The sequence below is a fragment of the Camellia sinensis genome, chromosome 10 (genome assembly GCF_055761805.1).
Source record: "Camellia sinensis isolate YWXY chromosome 10, ASM5576180v1, whole genome shotgun sequence".
Classification (NCBI taxonomy): Eukaryota; Viridiplantae; Streptophyta; class Magnoliopsida; order Ericales; family Theaceae; genus Camellia; species Camellia sinensis.
The window spans coordinates 28,894,449-28,921,657 of NC_138970.1; the positions used below are offsets into that span (position 1 = coordinate 28,894,449).

At 38.1% G+C, this 27,209-nt stretch overlaps 1 protein-coding gene and 1 pseudogene across 11 annotated transcripts; both read left to right on the top strand.

The window, feature by feature from the left end:
• Nucleotides 1-5,992: 5,992 nt before the first annotated feature.
• Nucleotides 5,993-27,209, top strand: CIP111 (Cam interacting protein 111). Of its 10 annotated transcripts, XR_014341881.1 has the most exons (15): nucleotides 6,023-6,159; nucleotides 6,977-7,322; nucleotides 10,359-10,514; nucleotides 12,158-13,059; nucleotides 13,425-13,629; nucleotides 17,855-18,062; nucleotides 21,549-22,009; nucleotides 23,480-23,906; nucleotides 24,238-24,333; nucleotides 24,409-24,517; nucleotides 24,708-24,788; nucleotides 24,898-25,088; nucleotides 25,173-25,357; nucleotides 26,334-26,712; nucleotides 26,849-27,209. XR_014341881.1 is itself a non-coding variant. In XM_028231792.2 (12 exons), exons 2-12 carry the CDS (start codon nucleotides 7,032-7,034, stop codon nucleotides 26,413-26,415), a joined length of 3,189 nt encoding a protein of 1,062 aa, XP_028087593.2. In that variant the 5' UTR covers nucleotides 5,993-6,159; nucleotides 6,977-7,031; the 3' UTR covers nucleotides 26,416-27,209. The 10 variants fall into 10 exon arrangements, 4 of the variants coding, with proteins under 4 accessions (XP_028087593.2, XP_082747331.1, XP_028087596.2 ...); XR_014341879.1 differs by having other exon boundaries at nucleotides 26,334-27,209; XR_014341882.1 differs by lacking the exon at nucleotides 24,409-24,517.
• On the top strand, nucleotides 18,456-19,874 carry LOC145801047 (delta(24)-sterol reductase pseudogene; annotated as a pseudogene). The gene has a single exon (XR_014341884.1). The product of XR_014341884.1 is annotated as a delta(24)-sterol reductase pseudogene (transcript).

The following is a 27,209-nucleotide window of genomic DNA, read 5'->3' on the forward strand; positions in this document are numbered from 1 at the left end:
TCAATTTCTCTCCCTCTCCCTCTCTTGGTCGGTTAAGCACAAGAAAATGGTTGAGCAAATGTGTTTTGATTCAAGTATAAGGCTCAAGTGTGTGTATATGAGATAGTGGCAAAATGGTAAATATGGCAAACTCTTTAATTGGCTTATTTTAATCCAATTTAATCATACCTAATCAATTTTCAGATAATTGTACAATAAAATCACATAAATTACGAGGGTCACAGAACACTAATCGGTTTCAGATTCGGCCGCCGATAAGGCCTTCAATTAGCAGTTTAAACATATGAACATGAACAGATAATCATACAGTCAAACAGATATAATGCAATTTAACTCACATATACTCAATCAATTCGGTTTCCAGTTTCAGTCAGTCAGTTCAGTACTTTTAATCAGTTCAATTATCAGTCAGTTATCAGTCAGTATCCGTTTCGTTTAACAGTAATCGGTGATTATCGGTAATCAATCAGTCATTAATCAGTAAACAGTATGAGGGTTGTTACACTCTCTTAACTTTTTTTGGTTTTGGATTGGGTTGGGATTGAGATGAAGAAGAAGATTAAACTATGACGACTCTTAAAAAGTCGGCCAAGAGGTCTTCAACGAAGGCTTTACTGTGACCCATGTCGTCGGTAGTCGTAGTGACGGTAACTTTAGTGCAGAAATAGATTGCAGGAATAGCAATTGGGGGATTGACAGGATCGTAAGCTAACATCCCAGCTTCTCAGCATTTGCGGCTTCAAGTTCTACCGGCTGGTACGTTTGGTGGAGCACGACATCGGCGTCAGCGTTGAGATGTTAGGATAAGTTGAGGGGTAGAAATGGATGGCAACTCTACTGGATCTGAAGAGGAGGCCTAGTCTGACCTTGGTGATGGAGTGACTGGTAGAGTTGTGGCAAATGGAGGAGTCTTGCTTCGGCGGTGAACGTTGGGCAGAGCAGACTTGTAGATGAGAATGTAATTCAGTAGGAGAGGGGGCTTTGCATTTTTTGAGGGAAAGATCCAAGAGCTTCTTAAGACCTAGGCTTGAGAAGAAGGTTTGGCGAAAGTTCTTTGATGGCTGAGGAAGGATTGCAAGAAAGAGCAACAAACATTAGTATAGAGAGATGAATTGGCAAGCCTTAATAAAGATAAGTTATGGGGTGACTCAGTTCTTACCCACATCCTCTTTAAATACTAATTGGTGCAGAGGAAAGAGATGAAGATCATCATCAGACGCGAACTCCCAGTTGCCCGAGATAATCAAGTAGTCGTCTTTAACACCCTTGTTGAAGTCTGGGAGGTCGACTATAAGTTTGTAGACAGTAGATCTAGGCTTGAGGTAATATGTGTAGCTTTTTTTAGACGTAAGGCCACACATGGTGTAACAGAATTGGATGTCGGCTAGTGTGATCCTAGTTTTTTCTCAGCGTGCCAATTCGATTATGCCATTGATAACCCTATATGAGTTTATGGCTAACTGCATAGGGTTAAGCTTGCAGTAATGAAGGATTTCCCTGAAAAGGACATCCAAGGGAAGCCGAAGTCCACACTCAATAAAAGCAACAACAAAGAAAGACATGGAGTTCGTATCTAGCATGATAGAGTCCTTTTTGCCAGCCAACCTGATCTGGACGTTGTCTAGGATGGAGAACTCCTGCCTGAAGTATTCTAGTTTGGCCGGGGTGTCTACTCTCCACCCAATCATACCCATTACCTCGGCAATAAGGGCTTGAATAACAAATTTTTGGTAAAGAAGTTTGGTAAATATTTAAGAACCTTGACTAAACCCTAGAGTGCACTGGGGTGAGGGTTCTTTGAAAATCAAAGGGGAGGATTTTTTCAATTTTCTTAAACTATAAGGATTCTTAAATCAAAGCCCAAACCTAGAAATCTATGTAAATAAACAATATTCGAAGGCAAAAATCTAGAAAAAGCACCAAGAAGACAGGAAAAAAAGCATGATTCAGGGTTCGAAAAACAACAACATATAGTGATAAGAATAAACAATCCAAGAGCTTGGAAAATTACAAATCCAGACAACACTAAATGAGTGTATAAAAGGAAAATGTGCAAGAATCACAAGTAAACACAATTGACATTCCAGTGATGAACTTCGAAACACAACACAGATTCAAGAACGAGAAAATGATGACCAAAACAAGAAAATAAAAACGGAGTACAACAATGAAAATAGATTCAATGGCAATGGATGTAGAATAGACATATGACAAATTCATGAAATAGAATAATCGACGACTGGAATGGAAAGAAATTATGAACTCACCGATTGGGATCGAGATTGAGAGCACCGATGTGAGGTTCACCGGAGTCAGACGATAATGACGAGTAGAGCAAGACAGAAAGCGCTTCACCGGCGCTGCCGACTGGATTAGTTGTAGAGCTTGAGAGCTTGAACATGGCGGTTCAAAGAGGAAAAATTTAGTGAGAGAAAATTTGAGGACACAGAGGAAAATGCGAAAATGAAAAGTGAAACGATAGAGAAAGAAGGGAAGAGTTTTGTTAAAAACATGAAAAAATGGCAAAATATAATGAATTTGCCTTGGATGACGTGTTTGTCAGCCGATGTGGGCAGAAATGACGCGCCTTGATAGCGCGTATCAGGTACTAATCAATGAGGAAATGACACATATATGAAATGGTTGGAAAGGGGGTGCGTGACAACTCACACGCAGTTGGGAACCCTTGAAATTCTTGAAGTAATGAGGCCATAACCTCGGCTAGAGGAACGGTGTCGGTTGAGATGCTCAAGGAACTTGGCTCTTGGTTCTTGGTCCTTAATAGAATGGGCAGCAGAGTCTTGGTCACTTGAAACCGATGAGTCATAATCTTGGTCATAGAGATGAATGGATTATTAGCCGACATGCTATATGGACAAATGATGTAAGTTTCATTACCTCAGGTAGTCGAGGTAATAGAACCTAGGGGGCAACTGTAGGGACGCATTTTGTGAATAACAACACGTGACTTAGGTGACGCCGAAGTGTCAGCTGAGGTGTCACGTGGCTTGGTCATGCGCTGAGATGATTTCGGCTAGGTCGAGGTTGTCTTTGGAGATACCGTAATCTGAGATAAGCAGATAAGGGACAAGAGTCCTAGAACAGATAAGGATCTCGGTCTGGATAAAGATAAGGCTTAAGAAGAGTTTATCTCTATCTAGATGAGGGCCCAAGATGAGCATTGAGTTTGAGTCCATTGAAGTGAGGCTTCTAATAGGATCATGTCACTGTCGGTTACAAAAGCAAGACACCCTCGTGGGTCTGAAGTAGGGGTGTCCGCGGTTCGGTTTGGGACGGTTTGTGGTTCGGTTTGGACCTGCCCGCATCTATGCGGTTTGGGGAAAAATCAACCCGCAACCGCCCGCAATGCGATTTGCGGTTTGTGCGGATAGGGTACGCGGATGTGCGGGCGGTTTGCGGATTGAACTTTTTTTCCAAAAATTTATTTTTAAACCTTTTTTTTCTTCTATTTTGTCAATCTTTATTTTGTACCTTTTTTCTTATATTTTCTAAAATGCTCCAACATTAATAATTAATGAATTAAAACTTATAAAATAAAAAACACAACGAATTCAATTAATTGTTTGATTGAATTTGGACTACGGTCTCGTGGATGTACCAACAAGTCACCTATTTTTCCCAACAAATATTACTAAAGGGAAAGAAAGAGGAAAAGGAAAGAAAGGATAAAAGAATAGAGAATTCATAAGTAAAAGATTTAATTCATATACACAACAAAACAAAAACTATGTGGAACATTGTGCAGAATAGTGGGGTTTGTAGGTTTTTGTGAAGATGAAGCAAGTAAATGATCTGATTCATATAGACAGGAAAACAAAAACTATATGGAATAATGTTGTATACCTGATCTTTCCCATGTACATCAGCTTTAACAAGCGTTGAATAGAATTCCTTTAAAACCGTTCCATCAGCTGCACCACTCTCCTCCACATGTATGAAAGCAACACGAAGTGCCTCATTCCAAACAACAAATAACAAACAATTAAAAAGCTTTAACCACTGCCTCTAAAGTGAAGTTCTTCCAAGAAGTAATCAGTTATTAACAATTTCACAATTAATAAAATTAACATACAGATTCAGATTTAATAAAATTAACATATACAATTAATAACATACAAAATTAACATACATACACAGATTCAACACAACTAAGAACAAATTTCTTAAGAACAAATTTCTTAGCATACATACATACATACACAGATTCAACAAAAATTCTTAAAAACAGATTCAAACAAATTTCTTAACATACATACATACATACACAAATTTCTTAAGAACAAATTCAACAAAATCAACATGAATCTGATTAACATATATACACAGATTCAACAAATTTCTTAAGAACAAACACACAGGGAGTGATCGGTGCAGAATAAACAGAACAGATCATATTCCAAAACAAAACAAACACACAGATTCCAAAACAAACATAACATATCTGTTGGTCCAAAAAAAAAAATCAGATTTATTTCCAAAGAAGCACTCAGATTCGATCGGTGTAGAGATGAGAGATCAGGGAGAGAGAGAGAGAGAGAGAGAGAGGCTTACTTATGAGTCGATCGGTGCAGAGATGCAAAACCAAACTGTGGATCTGATGAGATGAGAGAGTAAGGGAGACATATCAGATCAGAGAGATATCTGATATATATGTATATATATATATATATATATATAAAAAACAAAAAAAATCAACGATCGGGGCGAGAGAGAGACAGAGAGAGACAGAGATTGAGAGAGAGAGTTTACCTGTGAGTAGATCGGCGGTGCGATGAGATGAACAACGAGAGAGTGAGAGAGAGTGATCGGTGCAGAATAACAAAACGAGAGAGTGAGAGAGAGAGACAGTGATGAGTTGAGATGAGACTGAGAGAGTGAGGGAGGCGAATTTAAGTTTTTTTGTTTTGTTTGTAATAAATGAGGTGGGTGAGATGGACGGCTAGATTTGAAAGAGGGGGGGGAAAAAATTAATTAATTTAATGCGGACGGGTTGTGCGGTTGCGGTTCAAACCCGCAACCCGCCTACAACCTAAAATTTATATAAAATCCAACCCGCACTCTACCCTAATGTGTTTGCGAAGCCGCCTACGTGCATGCGGTTCGGTTTGGGTAGGGCGGTTTGGACGGGTCGGATAACCCTATGCCCAGCCCTAGTCTGAGGTAGGTTTTTTCTTGTGAAATTAAGCACAATTTGTTATCTTTGAGAGATATTGATTACTAAGATGATCGTTGGAGTGCCCCCAGGTGGACGAACCACCATTGAATTCTCATATTCTTGTGCAAGTTGTTGGACTTAATCTATTCTACCAGTACACTCCAGCCGAGTTTCCTATTTGATTATGTGATAAAAAATCAATACCCGCATTCCATTTGATGAATTGGTCATCATTTTGGAACTACCCAAGGCATCCACTCCATTAAATAAATTATCATATTTGTTTGTTACTCCTACAATTTATTTATTGTTTAATGTAACACATCTACAATAATTAAATATTGGCATAAATTATAAATACACCTTTTGATATTTATTTAAAATATAAATTATCTTATATGATTCTAAAAATTACCTTATGTCCATTCAAGTTTATAATTGTATAATAATTGACCACTTTGTTAATAAATCATTAAGTAATTAATAATTTTTAACGATCTAAAAAATATATTTTAATTAATAATTAATATAATTTTATTATTATATAAGAGAATAATTAAATTAATTATTTATTAATTCTGTTAAATAAAAAATTATGACAAATTTTTTTTTTAATTTTTAAATTCGTAAGATAATTTGTATTTTAAGTAAATTTTAGGGTTACATTTGTAATTTATCCTAAATATTAATAATGTTTACATAAGAATTATTAAACTAATAGTAATTATAATTCATTTATCCTAAATATTAATAATGTTTACATAAGAATTATTAAACTAATAGTAATTATAATTCAATTACATTATTGAATAATACATAAAATATAATTTGTAATTGTGTAAACTTGATTGGCCCAATCAAAATTCCGAATAATAACGAAAAAATAATAAAATAAGCGCAGAAACGTTTGTGTAAAACCCTACGCTCACATAAGGGTTTTGAGAAGAGAACGAAGCAGAACTGAGGGACACAAGAATCAACAGGTGCTCTCTCTCTCTCTCTCTCTCTCTCTCTCTCTCTCTCTCTCTCTCTACTTGGCTTGCCTTTGCTGGTGATTGATGATTTGAAAAATTTAGCGATTTACAATTGATCTCTAGTTTGGTTGCTGAGAAAATGAATGAATAGAAAAGGCAATTTTTAGAACTTGAGATTTGAATTGCTAATGATTCACAGTCATGTGGTGAAATATATGAAATTATTTTGTGCTGAAAGTTGCTGAAAATTGGACGGTTACTGTGTTTGTAAAAGTTGGAGTAGAGGTTATAAAATTACCTGCTTGATGAAAGTTCTATTAGGAATTTTGAGTTCTAATGTTGATAGACATTTTTTGTTTTTGGGGTTTGGTTTTTGTTTGTGTGTCACAGCTTGTTTACGTTTCATTTTTTTTTTTTGGTAATTGATTTATTTTATTAGACAAAGAATATGTACATTTAATGCAAAAATGGGGAAATTCTCCAACACAGACTCTCTTAGAAGTTCAATATCTATTATCTTCTCTAAAACAGAGGATTAGTCAAATTTCTTTGAAAAGTTTTTTAAAAAATTATCTCAAACTTCAAGCAAGAGTATCAACAGAATTTCAGTATATATGTATATATATATTGTTGGAATTCATAGATTCTACTTTATTTGTAAAACTGTGGTGTATCAAATAGAGACTTTAGCGTAAAATTAGGGTTTGAATGGTTGGTGCGGTTGCGCTTTTTTTTTTTTCTTTCCTTCAATGGTTTATTATCATTTGTTACTTTAAGTTTTCATCATCAAATGTTTTTTCTCTAACTATCACTGTTTTTTTTGCAGATTTCTCACCTTTTAAGCTTATAGGAGAGGAAGGAATCTAGGGAGTTAGGAAGAGATGCCTTCAAAATCAAAGAAACATTCTAAATCAGTAACCAAGCTCTCACATGTTGACCAGTCTGTGTCTCCTCAAAGTTCATCATGTTCAACACCACTTCCAGAATCAGAAGTTAGTGAAGAAGATGTCCTTTGCTCTCTTGATGAAGTTATGAGAAAATATCCTTCTCTGATAGGCAGATCTGCCTTGATTGGCTGCGTTACTGATGTCACAGAGGCCAAAGGCTGTAAGCTGTGGCTTTCAGAGTCTTCTATGGTTGCTTCCTCCCTTACTCCTGGTTCCACTGTATCGGTAATTGTGATTGCACATGTTTTCTACTTGACTGGAAATTGTTGTAGGATTTCATCTTAATGTCATGCTTGAATTTGTGTTCTGATGTAACTTTTTCACATTTGGGACACCCATTTTTTATTTGAGCTTGAATTGGAGTTTTGCACAAGGGTCATGTTGAAAGAAAGAATAGAACTTGGTTGAGCAATTATTCTGCTTGACACATGTAGAATGGGATACTTTGGTTGAAATTGGGTTAGCTTTAAGTAATCTGCATCAGTCAATTTATTCAGCTGTTAAGTAAGTAGTGGCTTAGTTTGTTTTGATAATGCTCATAGTTAATGATTTGTTTACTGTTTGGTAACACTTACGTTTTCAGTTTATATTTACAAAATTTTTATAAACTGGTTTTTGTTTATTTTTAAAAAAACATAAACTATAAACGCGTTTAGTTTGGACAAAATGTTTGAAAATTTTAAAAAATATAAACTAAAAGAGTGAGAAATGGCGAGTGGTGGCGTGGCGGGTGGTGGCGGATGGTGGCAGCGGAAGACGGTGGTGGCGGATGGGTGGCGACGGAAGACGGTAGTGGTGGGTGGTGGCGGGTGGTGGTGACAGAAGATGATGATGGCGGGTGGTGGGTGATGGGTAATAGCGGCAGGTGGTGGGTGGTGGCGGCAGAAGACAGTGATGGAGGGTGGTGGCGGAAGACGGTGGTGGAAAGTGGTGGCAGGTGATGGTGGCGGAAGACAATGTGGAAAGTGGTAGCAGGTGGTGGCAGCGGAAGACGGTGGTGGAAAGTGAAGGTAGATGGTGGCAGGTGGCGGGTAGTGCTGGCGGAAGACGGTGGTGGAAAGTGGCGGCAGGTGGCGGGTGGTGGCAGCGAAAGACGGTGGTGGAAAGTAGTGGCAGGTGGTGGCAGCGGAAGAAGGTGGTGAAAAGTGGTGGCGGGTGGTAGTGGCAGAAGATGGTGGTGGTGAGTGGCGGCGGCGGCGGCGGAAGACGGTGGTGGAAAGTGGTGGCAGATGACGGGTGGTGGCAGCGAAAGACAGTGGTGAAAAGTGGTGGCAGGTGGCAGGTGGTGACGGCGGAAGATGGTGGTGGAAAGTGATGGCGGGTGGTAGCGGCGGAAGACGGTGGTGGCGGCGGAAGACAGTGGTAGCGGCGGAAGGCGGTGGTGGCAGGTGGCGGGTGGTGGCGGCTTAAGACGGTGCTGGAAAGTGGTAGTGGTGGCGGTGGCGGTGGCGGAAGATGGTGGTCGAAAGTGATGGCGGGTGGTGGTGGCAGAAGATGGTGGTGGCGGCGGAAGACGGTGGTGGAAAGTGGTTGGAGGTGGCCGGCGGTGGCGGCGAAAGACGGTGGTGGAAAGTGGTGGCAGGTGGCTGGTGGTGACAGTGGAAGAAGGTGGTGGAAAGTGGTGGCGAGTGGTAGTGGCGGAAGATGGTAGTGGCTGGTGGTGGTGAGTGGTGGCGGCGGAAGACGGTGGTGGGTGGTGGCGGCAGAAGACGGTGGTGGAGGGTGGTGGTGGGTGGTGGTGGCGGCGGAAGACGGTGGTGGAAAATGGTGGTAGGCGGTGGCGAGTGGTGCGTGGTAAAAAAAAAAAAAAAAACTGAAAACGTAAACTTATTTTTTGAGTTTACAAATTTTGACCAAATTTATAAACTGAGACCACTGGTTTATAAACCAAAATATTTACCAAACAAGTTTTTATGATAGTTTTTAAAATTTTTGTAAATATAAATTGAAAACTGAAAACGTAAGTGTTACCAAACGCTACCTTAGTGTTAGTAGTGCCAATATTGCCTAGCCATTAATGGTTACTTTTGACCTTAAAATTGTGCACCAACCAAAGCAAGTTAGATGGTAGAAGATGGTGTAGACATTTGTTTCTTGCTATCTAATTTTATTTACTCCTACAAACCTATTTTTGCATGTGTGTCACTGGTTTTTTGTCTATATTTGGCATATGCCTGCCAACCATTGGGAGACAAAACAATCCAGAGGCACCTTAAACTATTCTTCATGATGTTTGCCTAAGTTAAGTGATCATTTCTTTTTTTTCACCCAAAGAGCTGAGACATCCTATAAAATTTGATACCCATGTAATTTGGCTGTTTGAGTGCGTGTACGATTTTTTCTTGGTCCTTACCTCAACTCTTGATTGGATTGACATTAGTGCATCTGTAATTCTGGACATGATTAGTAGCAGTTGACACTGCACTAGCAGGGTATGTAAAATGATTTGGAAGTTTTCTCAGTCCAAGCTAAATCATCTTTTAGGATCCGAGGGATTGACAATTCTCTAGAACAACTTTTTGATTGTAAGACAATGTTTCCCTATGTGTTTCTGGATCTCACTATTGAATTTTATTCCCAATGCCATGTTACTGTCAACAATATTGACCATGGAAACATAGAAGACTAATTATCCATCCAATTTGTTTGTGGTCATGGTCCTTGCCTCAACTTCTTTTTTCAATTTGTTTCATGTCTTCCACCAAACATTTGCATAGATTAATATTCATGCAGGGGGAAACAGAGGACTAATTATGATTAATGAAGATAAATTACTCCTGGTCCCAGGAATTGTTTGTCTCATAAATTAAGTTGCTCCTATGTGATCAGCTGCACAATTTTAACACTAAATTGGAGGATGAAGGAGGTCTTCTTCCAAGAAACCCTAAACAAAAATTTAGTTGGATATACCAACAATTTAGCATAGAAAATGGGTGAGTTTCAGGGGAACCACATTGTGCAAATAATGTTTGAGGGTAGAGCTGTACCTTGTCTATCCCTCCCAACACCCTACAATGGTTGGACCAATTTTATGCTTGAATATTTTGTGATTTCTTTCATGTTGTGTTCTATGGCTTTTATGGCTTTAACTTTATTGTTGCCTAGGAACATTGGCTTATTTTACTTTTCCATCCTTCTTTGAGATGCTACTCTCTATTCTATTTCAACCATTTGCAGAGTTGTTTTTCAGGTTTTATTCTATTGCATAAATTTTATGTTGGATTTTTGTCATTGATAATGATAAAGTTAATTCATTAACAGGTGTCTCTTGCTTCATCAAGGAAATTTTCAAGTAGCTTCCCTCTTAGCTCATTAGCTGACGAATGTGCAAAACATTTTGGGGTTGGTTGCAATGATAAAATGGTTAATGATGTGGGGAACTACTTTGCTCTAGCAACTGTTTTTCCTTCTTGTAAGGTTTGGATGATAATTAGTCTTATATCTTACCTTTGTTTCTGTGATTCAGTGCCACATGCTCATTTAAAAACTAAAAAACACAAAAGTTCATGCATGGATGAAGCAACTGATAACTCAAGAAAATCTGGTATTTAGTATCTTTTATTTTAAACATCCTCCTTCCGAGGCTATATGGATTTTTCTTATTAAAAGACTATCCTTTTGGAAAGGTTTAATATGTCTTAGATTAAGGTAATGATTTAACTACTTGATCACCTTGATTGATGTACTGTTCAGTTTGTGTTGGCGCATTTCGTTGAGATTTGTATATTGTTGCTAAAAGTCTGAAGCCAGAAACTCTGGGTTTGGAAAGCTGAGGTAATCTGGTTGATGATGTAAAGTGAACAAAATGCAGGTTTGTGGAAATTAAACGTGTTCTTAAGAGACGAACAGTTGGAGGGGCTTCTGTAATTGTTCACTGTGGTGGGCATGATATCAATTTTTTGATGCGTCTTGGTTGTAAACAAGTGAGATAACTCTTTAAGTCCTTGTGTATCTATATTGGCCCCGTTTGGTAGAGCTGTGAAAAAGTGATTATACCTTATAATTTAACAGCTTATAGCTTATAATTGTGAACATAAGCTTATTTTTTACTTATAAATTAAGCTTCTCCCCCCCACTCAAAGAATAAGTTGATTTTTGACTTACAAAAAGCTATAAGCTTATTGTTAAGCTGAACCAAACACATTAAAATAGCTTAAATTAAGCTAAAAGCTGAAATAAGCCGGAAATAAACCCTACCAAACTGGGTCATTATGTAAATTAAAATAGAGATTTGAGTGCTTTTCATTCTCTCTATCATAGTAGGGTCAGTTTGAAGATAGTTTTTCCTGCTTCTTTGCGGAAGTAGTTGGAATTAGTGGGCTTGGTCCATCCCAAACCTGCCTTGTTATGTGTCCCTATTTGAACTTAGAAACTTGTCCTTTTGTTTGATTAAAAAGAGCTCTGGCATGGAACTGATGTTGCCAATTTTGCGAGGAATGGGATATATTTGAGGGACATTTAAAAGCTTTGAATATGGTTGTGATATTGTCCAGAGTGCTGCATCTATGCATCCTCATATTCTGTTAGCATTTTGAAAAAACAATATGCCCAGTTCAGTCCCCGTTGGATGGGTCTCTCTCTCTCTCTCTCTCTTTCTGTCCTCTCTCTCTCTCTCTCTCTCTCTCTCTCTCTCTCTCTCTCTCTCTTTCTGTCTGTGTATATATATATATATTACATAGGTATATATGTTGTCAAAGCTAGTTTGCATGAAGGTATGATGCATGGCATTAGCAAGTTCCAGAGAGGTAATTGTGTGTTAGTCTTCCGAAGTCCTTTTTCTTCTCTCCTATGCTGTTGTTGAATGAGGATGCGTTTAGCACATATACATATTTGGTTTGATGGAGTTCCTGTAGTTTCTTTATGTTGAAACTATTTGTATTTAGTTGATAACTTTTGTGTAGCCTAGTTGTCTTATGTTAGAAGTAATAATTATGATTAAAATATTGAATCTGATATTCATCATGGGAGTTTCTCAGGTCAATTGGAATTTAAATCAAAAGGGCATGTATTTCTTATTTATTTATTTATTGTTTAATTTAATTTTTATTATTTTTTTCCAGGTTTTGAAGAATGGAGTGCGATTGTCTTCAAACCTCTCATGTACATTGGGTTGCCCTGCTTCAGGAAGGATTGTGCTTGTTTATCCCATTCAAATTCAATCTGCAATGGTTGTTAATGGAAATGACAAGTGGCATAGCACCTCAGTGAATTGTCTATCTGTATCCAACTGCAAGGAATTATATTTAGAGTTGGTTTCCTCTAATAGTGGATTTGCAAAGAATGGTAATGTGCTGTCTGGCATAAATGTTTCTAGAGAAAGAACCCATTCCAGAGAAAGAACCCAAGGTCAATTTGGAAATGGAAATATTTCATCACCTATGACACCATTGTACTCTCAGTCAAAACTTAGCTCTCCTATGAGTGGTCTGTTGAGTTCACCAACATATGAAGAGTCAATATCAAGTTCACCCAATTCATATGAGACACCCTTCAATTCATTTGATATAACAGAAGTATTAGGAGATGAAAGTGCAAAAAACCTTCTCCAGTCTTGCGCTACATCATGGCTATGTTCTCGTAGTTTGCTATGTGGAAATTTTGTGTCCATTCCAACACTTTCGAAGATTTGCATTTTTCAGGTCATAGGTGCTGGTGGAATGCCAGTAAGTTCCAATCAGGATTTGACAGATAAATTCAATCAGGATTTGTTCTCTCATCCTGCCGATATGATGGACCATGTGGATGATGCTTTTTTAGTAAGCCATAAAACAAAAGTACATTTATTTTCACCCATAAATTCTGCATTGGAAACTTCACAGAAAAGAGGTTTACCACGTCTAGAACTTGAACATGAGAGTATCGAAGCTGATGGAGATCATTTTATAAAATTGGGTGGATTGTCAAATGAATATGCTGTTTTGAGGGATATAATTTCCTCATCGGTCAAGGACACTTTGTCAAGGTATGTTATGTAACATTTTTGGTAATTTGTCTTTATATGCAATGTTTATTTTTATTTTGTCAATCCCATAACAAGTCAAATTCTACTGATTAATAACCAAATTTTATCATTTCTTATTTAAGTTTGTTTAAGTAAATATTTTAATCATATCAAAAAATTATTTTTTCAGTCATTTTTCTTTTCTTCTGTTTTTGGGTGTTTGAAACGTGGGAGATAGAGATCCATAGGTTAATTTTGAACTATATCAACCACTTCCCTGCACTAGATAATCTTTTAGCCATCAATTTAGTTTTATATATGGTTTACTTCAGAGATGTATTTTCTTACTCAGCCTTGTATGTTGATTGTTGATGTAACTGTTTTAGTTTGGGTTTACGGCCTACAAAAGGAGTGCTTCTTCATGGCCCACCTGGCACGGGAAAGACTTCTTTGACTAAAAAATGTGTGTGTGATACTGGTGTCAACCTTTTCACTGTGAATGGACCTGAAATTGTTAGTCAATATCATGGAGAAAGTGAGCAAGCATTGCATGAGGTCTTTGATTCAGCTAGCCGTGCTACACCTGCAGTGGTTAGATTTCTGTTAAAAAAAAAGCTTAATTGTCCAATTTTGAGTACCTTTTTAATTCTCTGTTTTTTGTGTATTAATTGTGCATTTTTTAAATATATTCATTCTGTGATATACAACTGATCCATACAGTGGGGCAAAATATGATGATTTTCTTCAAGTTTTTGGTTTTCTTGTATGCATAATATGTTCGATGGAGAAGTTTGACTGCAGTGAATACTAAGCAGAGATTATAAGGACATGGCATATTACTTTCAATGGAAAAAAATATGGTCTTAAGTGGACATGTTCTGTGGTGATTATGTAGTCGAGGAAGATCTGAGAAAGTACAACTTTTTGTCGTACATACTTTATTGATTAATTAGTATTTCAGTTAAATGAATAACTGAATGAAACTTCACATAAGAAAGAAACTATAAAATGCTAAAGATAGTGTTTTTGAGTAGTATATGTGCATTAGTTTTTATGCAAGTCTGTTTTCCACCATTCAAACAATTTTCATGCCAAACTGAACGGATAAGGTAGTTGATGTGAGTGTATATATATATATAATATTAATGTTCTCCATGGATATATCTTGTCTGCAGGACCTCTAATAACCCACTTTACTTCTTTCTTTTCTTATCTGTACCCAATTACAAGTAGTGCAAGGAAGAGGTCTTATACAAGATGTGACAAAATATGGCTTGAGCCCCCTATGATGCAGGCTCATGATGTCTACATATGCTAATGAAGTTGGGTTTTGGGTTAGTTAGCTGGTATTAAAATGATATGCGTGACAGATGTACAATAGAATCATTTTCCTATTAAGGAAATTCATTGTTACATAAATAGAGAGAGAATAAGGAAGACTTGCATATAGAATATAAAACTCAAGACATCAAATAGATATATGAATGCGATTAAGGACATGTTTCATGGATTTGTAACTAGTCTAAGAATAGTTGGAGGATACACAAGTGAATTTTCATTAGAAGTAGGCTTACATCAAGGATATTCATGAAGCCCCTAAGGCAAGTTTTTCTTCTTATCTTTGGTTGGATTTATTTTCAGATTTACTTTTTGGAGCCATGCTACAAGCAAATGTTGATTTATTAGTTAAAATCTATGAAGCACGGATACTCCGAAATAGCCCCCGTACGCGTATCGGATACGTATCGGATACGGATACGCGCCCGATACGGCGGGATACGTATCAGATACGGGAAAAGGAGTATCCAATTTTTTTTTTTTAATTTTTGAATTTCGAATACGCGAGGATACGGTCGGGATACGGCGGGGCAAAAAAATAATTTAAAAAACTTAAAATGGGGTCAAAGTATAAAATATGAAAATAAGATAAAATAAAACACACAAAAAAAAAAAATCAACCCAACTTACCTAGACCTAGGTAGAACAACAGCCAGCCGCGAAGGAGGAGCAGTTCGTCGTCGTCGTCTTCTCTCGTCTCTCGTCTCGAACAGCAGCTTGACGGTCGTCGATCAGGTTCGCGAACAGCAGACCCACGGTCGTCGATCAGGTTCGTCCCTCTCTCTCTCCCTTTCGCTCCCTCTCTGTTTGCCTCTCGCTCGATGTCACTCTCTCTCTCCCTCTGCCTCTCGCTCGATCTGTCTGGTCTGGGTGGAGATGGACAGATCTCGATCTCATCTCTCCTGCTCTCGGTCGATCTCTCTCTCCCTCTCCCTTTTATCTATATCGTCTGTCTTGATGCAAGCTCCACGGTCGTCAATCGTTTTTTTATTTTTTGTATGTATACTCTGTAAATAAAATAAAATAAATCAAATAAGATATATAAAAAAAAAACTTTGTATGTATTCGGTATTACCTGATAAAACAAAATAAATCAAATCAGGTAAAAAAACTTATTAATAAATAAACTTATTAATAAACTTTGTAAATTTATAAAATTATAAACTTTGTAAACTTATTAATAAATCAAATAAGGTAAAAAAAACTTATAAATAAATAAATAAACTTATTAATAAACTTTGTAAACTTAATCTTGGCCATCAATAAATAAATAAACTTATTGATAAATAAATGAACTTTGTAAATTTTTTCCCCCTTAATTTGAATTGCATTATGGTTGTTATGGGTGATGCTATATTGTTGAAATTGTTAAAATCTTTTGCTTTAAGTTTTATTTTTATGTATGCTACATTACTAAAAATTGTTGAAGTTTTATTTTATGCATGTTACAATACTAAAAATTGTTGAAGTTTTATTTTTATGTATGCTACATTATTAAAAATTATAAAAATAATATTTTTTATGAACGTATCCCCGCCGTATCCGTATCCTACTTTTTTAAATTTTGTCGTATCGCCGTATCGTATCATATTGTATCGTATCGTACCCGTATCCCGTATCCGTATCCGTATCCGTGCTTCCTAGGTTAAAATATTTAGTTGACCCTATTCTTCTAAACAATATCTAAATATATTGTGTTTTGAAGCTAAATCAACTTTAATCAAGTTGGTTTGTGTTTTGAGATATTATTTCAAAAATAATTTTCTGGGGAAAGTTTAGAAAATTAGAAAATTTGTTTGGTTGTATATTTTGAAAATAATTTTGGAGTTTGGGATGATTCATTTTTTTTGTAGTTGAATAGATGGGTGTAAGAGAAAAAGTGATTGAGAAGCGGTTGGGTACTTTATGTCTGTGCATGTGTTTCCTGTGGGGGTGGCAAAGCAAAGCGGTTAGAGAAGTTGCAAGGGGACTTTTTGTGAAGTGGGGGTGCAGAGGGTTTTCATTATCATTTGGTGGCTTGGGAGAGGGTTTGTACTTTGAAGGAGCGGGGGGTTTGGGTGTGCGGAAATTGGTGGTGTTTAATTGGGCTTTATTAGGTAAGTGGTTGTGGCGTTTTGTGGAGGAGCAAGAGAGGTTATAGAGGAGGGTGGTGGCGGCTAAGTATGGGGAGGAGTGGGGGGGTTGGTGTTCGAAGAGGGTGGTTCAATCTCATGGTTTTGGTTTGTGGAAGGGAATTTGGTTAGGAAAGGAGGTGTTTTGGGATAGGGTACGGTTTAAAGTGGGGGGTGGTGAGGGAGTTCGCTTTTGGCAAGATCGATGGTGTGATGGTTTGACTTTGGCGGCCATGTTTCCTTTGATTTTTGCTATTGCTGCTGCTAGGGAGGAGTTGGTTGTTTCGGTTCGGGAGATCCATGGGGCATCAGTTGGTTGGAATGTTCGTCTTCATCGTCATATACAGGATTGGGAGCTTGACCAATTGGTAGATCTTCTCAGCTTTTTGTATGGACTGCATAATGTGGGGGATGGGATGGATTCTTTTGTATGGGATGTTCGAAGCTCTTAAGGGGTCTTCTCAGTGTCCTCTTTTTATGGGGTGCTTGAAGGGGGAGGTGGTGGGGTGTTTCCTTGGAAATGTATTTGGGCTACTGGTTCTCCATCTAAGGTTGCGTTTTTTGTTTGGACAATTGCATTGGGGCGTGTCTTACTATTGATAATTTGATCCGGCGACGGTATGTGTTGGTCAATTGGTGTTGTATGTGTTGTAGGGACGCGGAAACAGTGGATCATTTACTCCTTCATTGCCCGGTTGTGTCCAGACTTTGGAATTTTCTTGTTGCTTTGTTTGGCTTAGTCTAGGTGCAGCCGGGAACTTTAATGGGAGTGTTACAGAGTTGGGTGGGGCTAGGGTGCGAAAGCGGTGCAGGAAGGCTTGGGTACTTGCTTCCCATTGTTTGCTTTGGTTGGTTTGGTTAGAACGGAATAGGCGAGTGTTTTAGGATGAGTGTCATTCCTTTTTTTGGTTAGAGAGTCGGTTGTTGATGATATTGCATAATTGGGTTACGGGCACAGTCGATTCCAATGTTTTGGTCTTCGTTGATTTTGTGGAGGGTTTGATTAGATAGTTTTGTTTTTTCCTTTCGTGTTCAGTTCTATTATTTGCATCGTCTTGATGCTTTATAATAAAGTTTGTTTATTTATCAAAAAAAGAAAAAGTGATTGAGAAGGAGAAATGAGAGAAAAAATGATTGATTGATGTGTAGTAGAGAGAAGTAATTTTGGAATTTTTTTTAAATTTTTTTTCAACCAAACATGTTTTTGGAATTTTTTTCTCCAAAAATATGTTTTGAGAGACAAACCAAACATGCCTTAAGGTTTTGTCTTTGATGGATTCATGATTTTATTCTTGTGCTATAAATCAGCCATCTTGACCTTGCATCTTCTTGCTTTAAAAGGGTAACAAATGGGTTTCTGTTGGCAGGTGTTCATTGATGAGTTGGATGCCATTGCGCCTGCGCGTAGGGATGGAGGAGAAGAGATGTCTCAGAGAATGGTTGCAACATTATTGAATTTGATGGATGGGGTTAGTAGAACTGATGGCTTACTTGTCATAGCTGCAACCAACAGGCCTGATAGTATTGAGCCTGCACTTAGACGGCCAGGAAGACTTGACAGGGAGATTGAAATAGGTGATTTAAAATCTTCTTTCCTTGATTTTTTAAATACCTTAAACTGTAATGAATGTTTTCTGCTTGAGACTGCACATGATAGTTCTCTCTGTATGGTTTGGATAACACAATTTTTTAATTGAAATAGAGGGGAAAAGCACAATAGGGGGTGAAGGTTACAAAATACTACTACAGGGGTAAATTGTCTCTAAAGAAAAATGAATAGAGTGTCCTTATTATGATTGAACAATATAATTAATGTTACTTCGATTGTGTTTTTTTGTCATAGATGCTATGTAAATGTAATTGTGTCAAGGCCATATTTAGACTGAAAATATATTGTTTATGCTGACACAACTCACGAGTGATTACTTATCATGAACAAGCGTGTATCTTGATTATTGCCTGTGTTAGAATTTCCCATCTTTACCTTCACCTACTCCACTACACACTCCACTTCACCTACCTCCACTTCACCTAACCCACTATCACCTCCACTACACCTACTACCACATTCTCTTCTATATATAGGAATCATGAATCATTGTAATAATATCAATACATCAATCAATAATACATACATTTTAACATGGTATCAGAGCAAGGTTGAGAATTTAGTGATTCCGCTTCACCGGCGGACGGCAGCCTCGCCTTGGCCGTCCGCCGGACAAACCCACAATTTCTAATTCTCTCTCTCCTTCCTCAACAAACTGATTCGTCACCCAACCCGTGAAGCAACGGTCCAGATTCATCCAAAACCCATCTCAGTCTACGTTTCAAGCCTCATCTGAAAGCCTCTGCGTCTGCACTATACTATAGCATTTGCATTTGCTCTCTCAGTCACTTCTTTCAATACAATGTCAGATCTTGAGGCCCCACTACGCCCCAAGAGGAAGAAGATTTGGGTGGACTATTTTGTCCAGTTCCGATGGATTTTGGTTATCTTTGTTGTCCTCCCTATCTCCTTCACATTGTACTTCATGACATATCTTGGGGACGCCAGATCTGAGTGCAAGTCCTTCAAGCAGCGTCAGAAGGAACACGATGAAAATGTCAAGAAAGTAGTGAAACGCCTCAAACAGAGGAATCCATCCAAGGACGGCCTTGTCTGCACAGCTCGGAAACCCTGGATTGCTGTTGGAATGCGCAATGTGGACTACAAGCGCGCTCGGCATTTTGAGGTTGATCTCTCTGCATTCCGAAATATCCTCGAAATCGATAGAGAGAGAATGATTGCCCGAGTTGAGCCTCTGGTCAACATGGGGCAGATAACCAGGGTTACTGTCCCGATGAATCTTGCCCTTGCAGTTGTTGCTGAACTTGATGATCTGACTGTTGGTGGCCTCATCAATGGCTACGGTATTGAAGGAAGTTCCCATATCTATGGCCTGTTTGCTGATACGGTTGTGGCCTATGAGATTGTTTTAGCTGATGGGCAGGTTGTTAGAGCTACAAAGGACAATGAATATTGTGATCTTTTCTATGCTATCCCGTGGTCTCAGGGAACACTGGGGCTTCTTGTTTCTGCTGAGATCAAGCTTATTCCAATTCAGAAAGAATTTGCAAGAAGGCCTAAAGCTGAAATTCCTGATGTGAATCTTCACGAGTGGTGGGCTTTCACAAGAACATGCTTTTTTCTCTCTCCCACTTTTCTTTTTCCACCACCCACACCACACCATCCCTTTCTTTTCTTTTCTTTATTCTCCACTCACAAAACATTATCATCACCTTTTGCACCTCACCCGTTGCTACACTTTCTTTCTTTTCTTTTATTTTCTTTATTTATTTATTTATTTTATTATTAAAAAAAAAAAAAAAAAAAAAAAAAAAAAAAAAAACACGGAGGAAGAAGACGAACTGCAAACTCATTTTATTCATATCGGGCCTCACCCCGATCACCATTTTACACACACACAAAAAAAAAAAAAAAAAAATACAAACAACACAACCACACCCACAGTGGGATTTTTCTTTTCCTTCTCTATTCTACTGCAGGTCTCTTCTTCTTACTTTTATCTTGGGCGTCCCGTGCCAGTCCGGTCTCCGTGTTTCCTTGTCCACCGAGCACGTTCATGCCCCCATACTCCTCCACTGCAGCATATGGAGGACCTCCAAATCGGAACATCACGGTGGCCTTCCGCTTCAGCTCCTTGTTTTCTGCCCTTAGCATGCTTATCTCTGCTCGCGCATCCTTATACATGCGTTGGAGCAGAGCCAGCTGGGAGTTTAACTGCTGCACCTCATTTGCCCTACTCTGCAGCCGGTTCGACAAGTTTGTGACCGCCGTCATGCTTTCCACACATGCCTTCAACGTATACTGATTGGCCTCCACATCCGACAGCACTGCCATTCTTTGCTCCACAGACCGCATCGGAAAGTTCAGCGGAGTAAACTCCGGGGCACTCGGTTGAGGTTCCAGTGCTACCGCTCCAGTTCTCTCTCTTGTTGACTCGTTGAGGTCGGGAAAGAGGGTGAGCAGACTCCGGGAAGACGAGGCCATTTTCTGGGCAACAAAGTGTTACAGACTATTTTCTGGGCAACAGAGTATTACAGACTATCTCTCTCCGCAAACGGAACTATCTTTCTCAGCAACACGAAGGATTTTTCAGAGGTTTCTCTCAGTTTTTTCTCTGCCTCAGCCTCTGCCTTCGTCTTGGTTAAATAGCCGATGCTGCCACGCGCATCGCGCGCCTCTTGACGCCCGACAAACTGGCACGCCTTTTCATGGCACATCTTTTGATAAAGTGGACACACCTTTTGATGGCACGTCTTTTGATGGCACGCTTTTTGATGGCCCGCCTTTTTATGAATTGGGCACACCTTTTGAGGGTGCAACTTTTTTAAGGGTCCGACAAGACTCTGTAAACTGTCCCGACATTGATTCCGGTTAGCTCCTTTATGGGTCCGACAAGACTCTGTAAACTGTCCCGACATAGATTCCGGTTAGTTTCTACAAGGGTCCGACAAGACTCCGTAAACTGTCTTCTACAACGGTCCGACATGACCCCATAAACTGTCTTCTACAACGGTCCGACATGACCCCATAAACTGTCTTCTACAACGGTCCGACATGACCCCATAAACTGTCTTCTACATCGGTCTGACACCACCATACAGTGTCCTCTACAACGCTATGACACCCCATACAGTGTCTTCACCAACGGTCTGACACGACCATACAGTGTCTCCTATCCTTTTTTATTTTTATGTATTTTCTTGTTTTGTTACTCTCTCCAAACTCAAGTTGGTTAGTTTCTCTCCTCCTTGAGTTTGCGGGGGGCTGTTAGAATTTCCCATCTTTACCTTCACCTACTCCACTACACACTCCACTTCACCTACCTCCACTTCACCTAACCCACTATCACCTCCACTACACCTACTACCACATTCTCTTCTATATATAGGAATCATGAATCATTGTAATAATATCAATACATCAATCAATAATACATACATTTTAACAGCCTGATATGGAATCTTCGTTTAGCTAAAAAATTACATATGCAGGTGTGCCATCTCCAAAACAACGTTATGATATACTGCTTGTACTTCTCAGTGGGATGGAACACTCTCTTACGGCCATGCAAGTTCAACACCTTGCTATGGCTACACATGGTTTTGTGGGTGCTGATCTAGCTGCCCTCTGCAATGAAGCGGCCATGGTCTGTCTTAGGTGCTATGTTGACTTCCAGAAATCCTGCGATGATTCAGATTCCGACTCAAAATCTATTTTATTTGATGGATGCAATAATGCTACAAGGATTGGCTCTAATTGTTCAAAAGCTACAAGGGATACCCTAGATTCTGCATCTTCATCTGTCACAGATTTGCCTGTTTCATCAGATATACAGAATGCAGTTAATAACGGGGTAACTGGGGCTGGTGCGGCAGAAAAACGCATTCTGAAAGTTGCTTTTGAAGATTTTGAAAAGGCTAAAATGAAAGTAAGGCCAAGTGCCATGCGGGAGGTATGTTTAACACATCCCTACTGTTTAGCAGCAATTGTTTGTAGATGATGTAAAAAGAACCAAGTTCTATTAAAAATTAAACTTATTTTATGAGGACCTGGTGGTTCATGACTCCACATGGGTCATTTGTGTGATGGACAAGTGTCAGAAAAGGATTTTGAGTTTCAAATGGGAAGTTCATATTTTAAAACTCGATTCAGACATATTTTCTAAGGTCACCATTGTCTAAGTTAAAACTAAAATTTATCTGCTTTGCAACTCTTTGAGTAAAATGAAAGCGAAAGTAAGGCCAAGTGCCATGTGGGAGGTATGTTTAACACATCCCTACTGTTTAGCAGCAATTGTTTATAGATGATGTAAAAAGAACCATGTTCTATTAAAAATTAAACTTATTTTATGAGGACCTGGTGGCTCATTACTCCACATGGGTCATTTGTGCGACGGACAAGTGTCAGAAAAGGATTTTGAGTTTCAAATGGGAAGTTCATATTTTAAACTCGATTCAGACATGTTTTCTAAGGTCACCATAATCAAGTTAAAACTAAAATTTATCTGCTTTGCAACTCTTTGAGTACATTTTCTTGTACAATGCTCATTCATAATTAAAATGTGTGGGCAACATGTGAAAATTGTGGTCTTGGATGCATCGTGATGTTGAACCTATTTACTCTAATGTGGATCGTTCTGGTACAAGGAACAAGAGCCAGAATGTGGTACACCACATGTTTTAAAATATGGTACGATAGGGGTAGGCACAAATCACACTATTAGAATTTAAGGTACTTCTAAACATGAATGCAAATTTCTTATAACAATTAGAACATGAATGCGATTTTCTTATAACAATTAGATATATAATAAAAAAATCTGTTATTTTTCAAATTTATCATGTAACAACACGTTTTTTAGAGCGTTATGTCACATTTTTTAAAAAACATTTTGTTTAGTTCTTTTACACTTAATCTTTTTTCCACCTGAGGAAACTTTCAAGGAAATAAATGGGAAAAAATTGGTTCACTTTGGATCACTAAATTTTCTATTTTGAAAGTATACCTTGTTTGGGGACGTGCATTCCAAGGCCTAAATTGTTAGGGTATTAGCATTTCAAGTAATACTGTTGGACCTTGGATTTGTTAGCTCCTTTGCATTTGCACTGTCTACAATTTCCTGAGTTCTGTTTCCTGTTACAAAACAAAGCATGCCAATGCCATAACAAATATGTGCCTCACTTTGTCAATACCAGGATGTTGGGGCACGCATATTGTGTCAGTTAGGGATTGAAATGATTGTAAAGGATTTAAGCTCCCTATTGGTTTTTGTTACTCCTACATTTTGCAACATTTTGTGCTTTGTATACAACGACTACCACAACCTTTTTAATTGCTAGTTTAGAGGGTTGTGCTATTAATACGTAAAGAAATAATAGACTGGTGGGTCTTATTTATCATGCTATTGATCTTTCATTATTAGGTTGTACTTGAGGTACCAAAGGTTAACTGGGAAGATGTTGGTGGCCAAAAGGAGGTTAAGACACAGTTAATGGAAGCTGTAGAATGGCCACAAAAGCACCATGATGCTTTCAAGCGTATTGGAACACGCCCGCCTACTGGTGTTTTGCTGTTTGGTCCTCCAGGTTGTAGCAAAACCCTTTTGGCACGTGCAGTGGCTTCTGAAGCAGGTCTAAATTTCCTTGCAGTAAAGGGCCCGGAGCTTTTCAGCAAATGGGTTGGTGAATCTGAAAAGGCTGTGAGATCTCTGTTTGCGAAGGCAAGGGCGAATGCACCATCTGTCATATTTTTTGATGAAATAGATGGTCTTGCTGTCATTCGTGGAAAGGAAAGTGATGGGGTTTCGGTTGCTGATAGGGTCATGAGTCAGCTTCTTGTTGAATTGGATGGTAAGTAGTCAATTATAATGCTGCATCTCTGAATAGAAGTTGTCTTGCTTCTAAAAGGCTTTATTTTAACACAATAGTGTCATCCTTGGCTTATCTTCTTTCTTTCTTTTTTGTTTGTTTGTTGTTGTTTTTTTTTTTTAAATAATATTTTTGATAAGTTATCATCCTTGGCATATCTTGAAATGAAAGTATATCAATGTTAAGTTTTCATTGAGATTTTGGTTGTGAATCGGTTTAATTTTAACAAATCTTCCTAGTTTTCTTGTTGAGACCTGTCCTTGGCAAAATCTGCAGAAAACTGATTAAAAAGATTTTCTTATCCATGAAACAGGTTTAAGAAGATAAATACCTGTGTTGCACTGAAGTAACATCAACCCTTAGAATCAGTTTGTTTCTCATAGATGGAAGGGGAAAATAAATGAAAAAGGTATAGGAAAACTGATCCCCCTTGTATGCTCTCCCATACTTAAAATTATATTAAAAATTTATCAAATGTGGTCAGAAACCAAGAGAAGAAAATGGAAAATGACACCCAAAAGTAACAGTCTCCTTTTCCTATGTAAGTTCTTCTCCTGCCTCCCCTGGGAGCTTTCCATGCTAATTAAACCGGGGTAAGTAATTTGCTTTGGGCTGATCAAGAGAAAAAAATAATAATAATAATAAAGTGATTTGCTTTGTATGTTTTTTTTCATTTCCTTCACCAAATCCGCAAGCCAAGGGCCTTAGAGTATTTATCAAATGAAACTTGTACTTTATGTTTCTACTTATTATCTGCAAAATGAACACTCTTTGTTAATTTAGGTATGCAACAGAGAGCTAATGTTACTGTTATTGCTGCTACAAATAGGCCAGATAAGATTGATCCCGCACTTTTAAGACCAGGTAGCGCTAGTCTCTCTTTTTCAAAATCAGATGTTAAAGTCATAGGAAAGCCTTTTCATTTATTCTTTCACAAATTTAGCCTCCTGATGATTGATAAAAAATTTGGCAGGACGCTTTGACCGACTACTATATGTGGGACCACCAAGTGAATCTGATCGGGAAGATATATTCCGCATCCATTTGCGCAAAATGCCATGCAGTCCTGATATCTGTATTAACGAACTTGCTCTTCTGACTGAAGGTTGTACTGGGGCTGATCTATCACTTATCTGCCGCGAAGCAGCTCTTGCAGCTATTGAAGTTCGTGGAGTTCCTATTTTGTCTTGTATTTTTGTTTCAGAATTATTTTCTCTTCCTGTAATTCTTAAGCTTATATGATATCAGGAGAACCTTGATGCCTCGGAGATAAGAAGGGAACACTTGAAAACAGCAATTGAGCAAGTTCAGCCATCCGAAATCCAGTCTTATCAAGAATTATCGGTAAAGTTTCAACGGCTTGTCCACTCCAGTACTGAAAGAGATGTGTTACATGATCAACCATGTTCAAGATCAAATTGGAACCCTTTCTGGTAAACATTTCCCTTTCTCATGATATTTTTTTGATGAATTGTTTAACTGACGTTGAACATCCAGGACATCCCAAAGAAACTGACTATTTGTTGGATAATAAGTGGCTCTACCTAAACAAGGATTGATTAATGACTGCAAGTGAACTGTATGAAGATTATCAAAAACCTAGAATTGCTGGGAGTGGTCAAAAAAATAAAGTTTGATTATTTATCGAAAAAAAAAAAAATTGCTTGGAGTGGTCAAATATCTTAGATGTGGCATGTAAATATATTTGGTAGGGATAAACCCTCTAAACTTTTCAGAAAAAGTTACAGCCGGGTGTGAACCTGTGAATCAAAATGTGATGGGAAAGTTTCAATAATAAGAAACTGAAGTTAGAATCAATTTAAAGGTACTCTTTCCATTGGATGTCTAGTCCTCTCTATTTTAGGATGCCCAAAATGGTTGTCCACTTTGAAAAGTCAACATATAAAATCTTATGATTTCCCCATATTATTATTTTTAAATGATTGTGAATGCATTTAATAATGTGAAATAGAGGGATTTACAAAACTTTATTACTTGGGTTTGAATGCAATTTTTTTATTTTTTTTCCTCTCAAAGTTGTGTTTTCAAAGATGCACTACAGTTTCAAATTTAATTGAGTCCCGTTAAGCAGCTTACTCCAAGTTTTGAGACTGGGGCTTGCTCATCCACACCGGATTATTTTTCTCCTTTTCTTTATTTTTGTCAAATTAATTGATCATTATTTTCTTGGAAACTACATGAGGTATGACTAAAATATGTGGTCCCATTTTCTATGTTGCTTTATCTGATTTACGTATGTTGCAATAGATGATCATCACTATCGCTATTTTAGCCTTGTGGATGCAATAATTTCCTCTCTCAAAGTATCTTTCATTATCTAGTTTTTTAAGGATACTGATCATTTACAGTAATTCAATTGACAATACGTGCCCTACTTTCGTGATGCAGGGCATTGATGAAATCTGTTGCGCTGTTCTTTCATCAGTTTCCAGCATCACTTTCACAGTCGAAACCATCTTCAAGTGGGTAGTGAGATTTCTGCTTCAAACCCTCAGGCAAAGCATTCTGTGTTTTGAAAGTGATTTCTGAGGGAATATGGAAGTCGAAGTTTCTGTTCCACCATTGGGCAGTGGTATTACCAGAGTACAGTATTCAACAGTGTATATATACGCACATACATGGACACGTATACAGCCAAAAGCGCAAGCTCTTTTCCATACATTACAAGTTTAGATGGTTCGCTTTCTTCACCCAAAAAGAGCTTTGAGCTCAATGTTGCAACATCAATGAAGCACGATGAGCCTTTTTAGAAGGGACTGACGCAAATGTTTGATTGTTTTTCAAGACCGACAGTAGACCCTCCTAAATATTGTTCTTAGCTTCTGATTGGAGCATTGAAAAGCTGCATTTGGACATGGGTGTTTTGCTCATTTGTGGAATTTTTGCCCTTAATCGTTGTACAGGTATTCTACATTAACTTTGGGTAATTGAGAAATCTGGTTCACAAGCCGGCATGAAAATTCTGAGTAAGCTTGAAGGTTGTTCTGAGATAATTTTTTCCCTTCTAGCAGCAGCTGGAAAGATTGTTCTGAGATAGGTAGTTTTATGATTCGGGTCAGAGAATGCTAGGATGAGGCATGCCGGAACCTGCATTTTGGGTGGGCTCTTTATGGTTTTTATAGTACGAGTTGAATTGAATAGTGAATTTGTTCGTGGTGTGAACTTTCTTTTCACACCGAGGGGGGTAATTCTATTTTGTTGCTCTCAAACCTTTGTTGATTTACTAATTAATTAAGTGCTAATCATCTTCTAGGACTTGCAAAA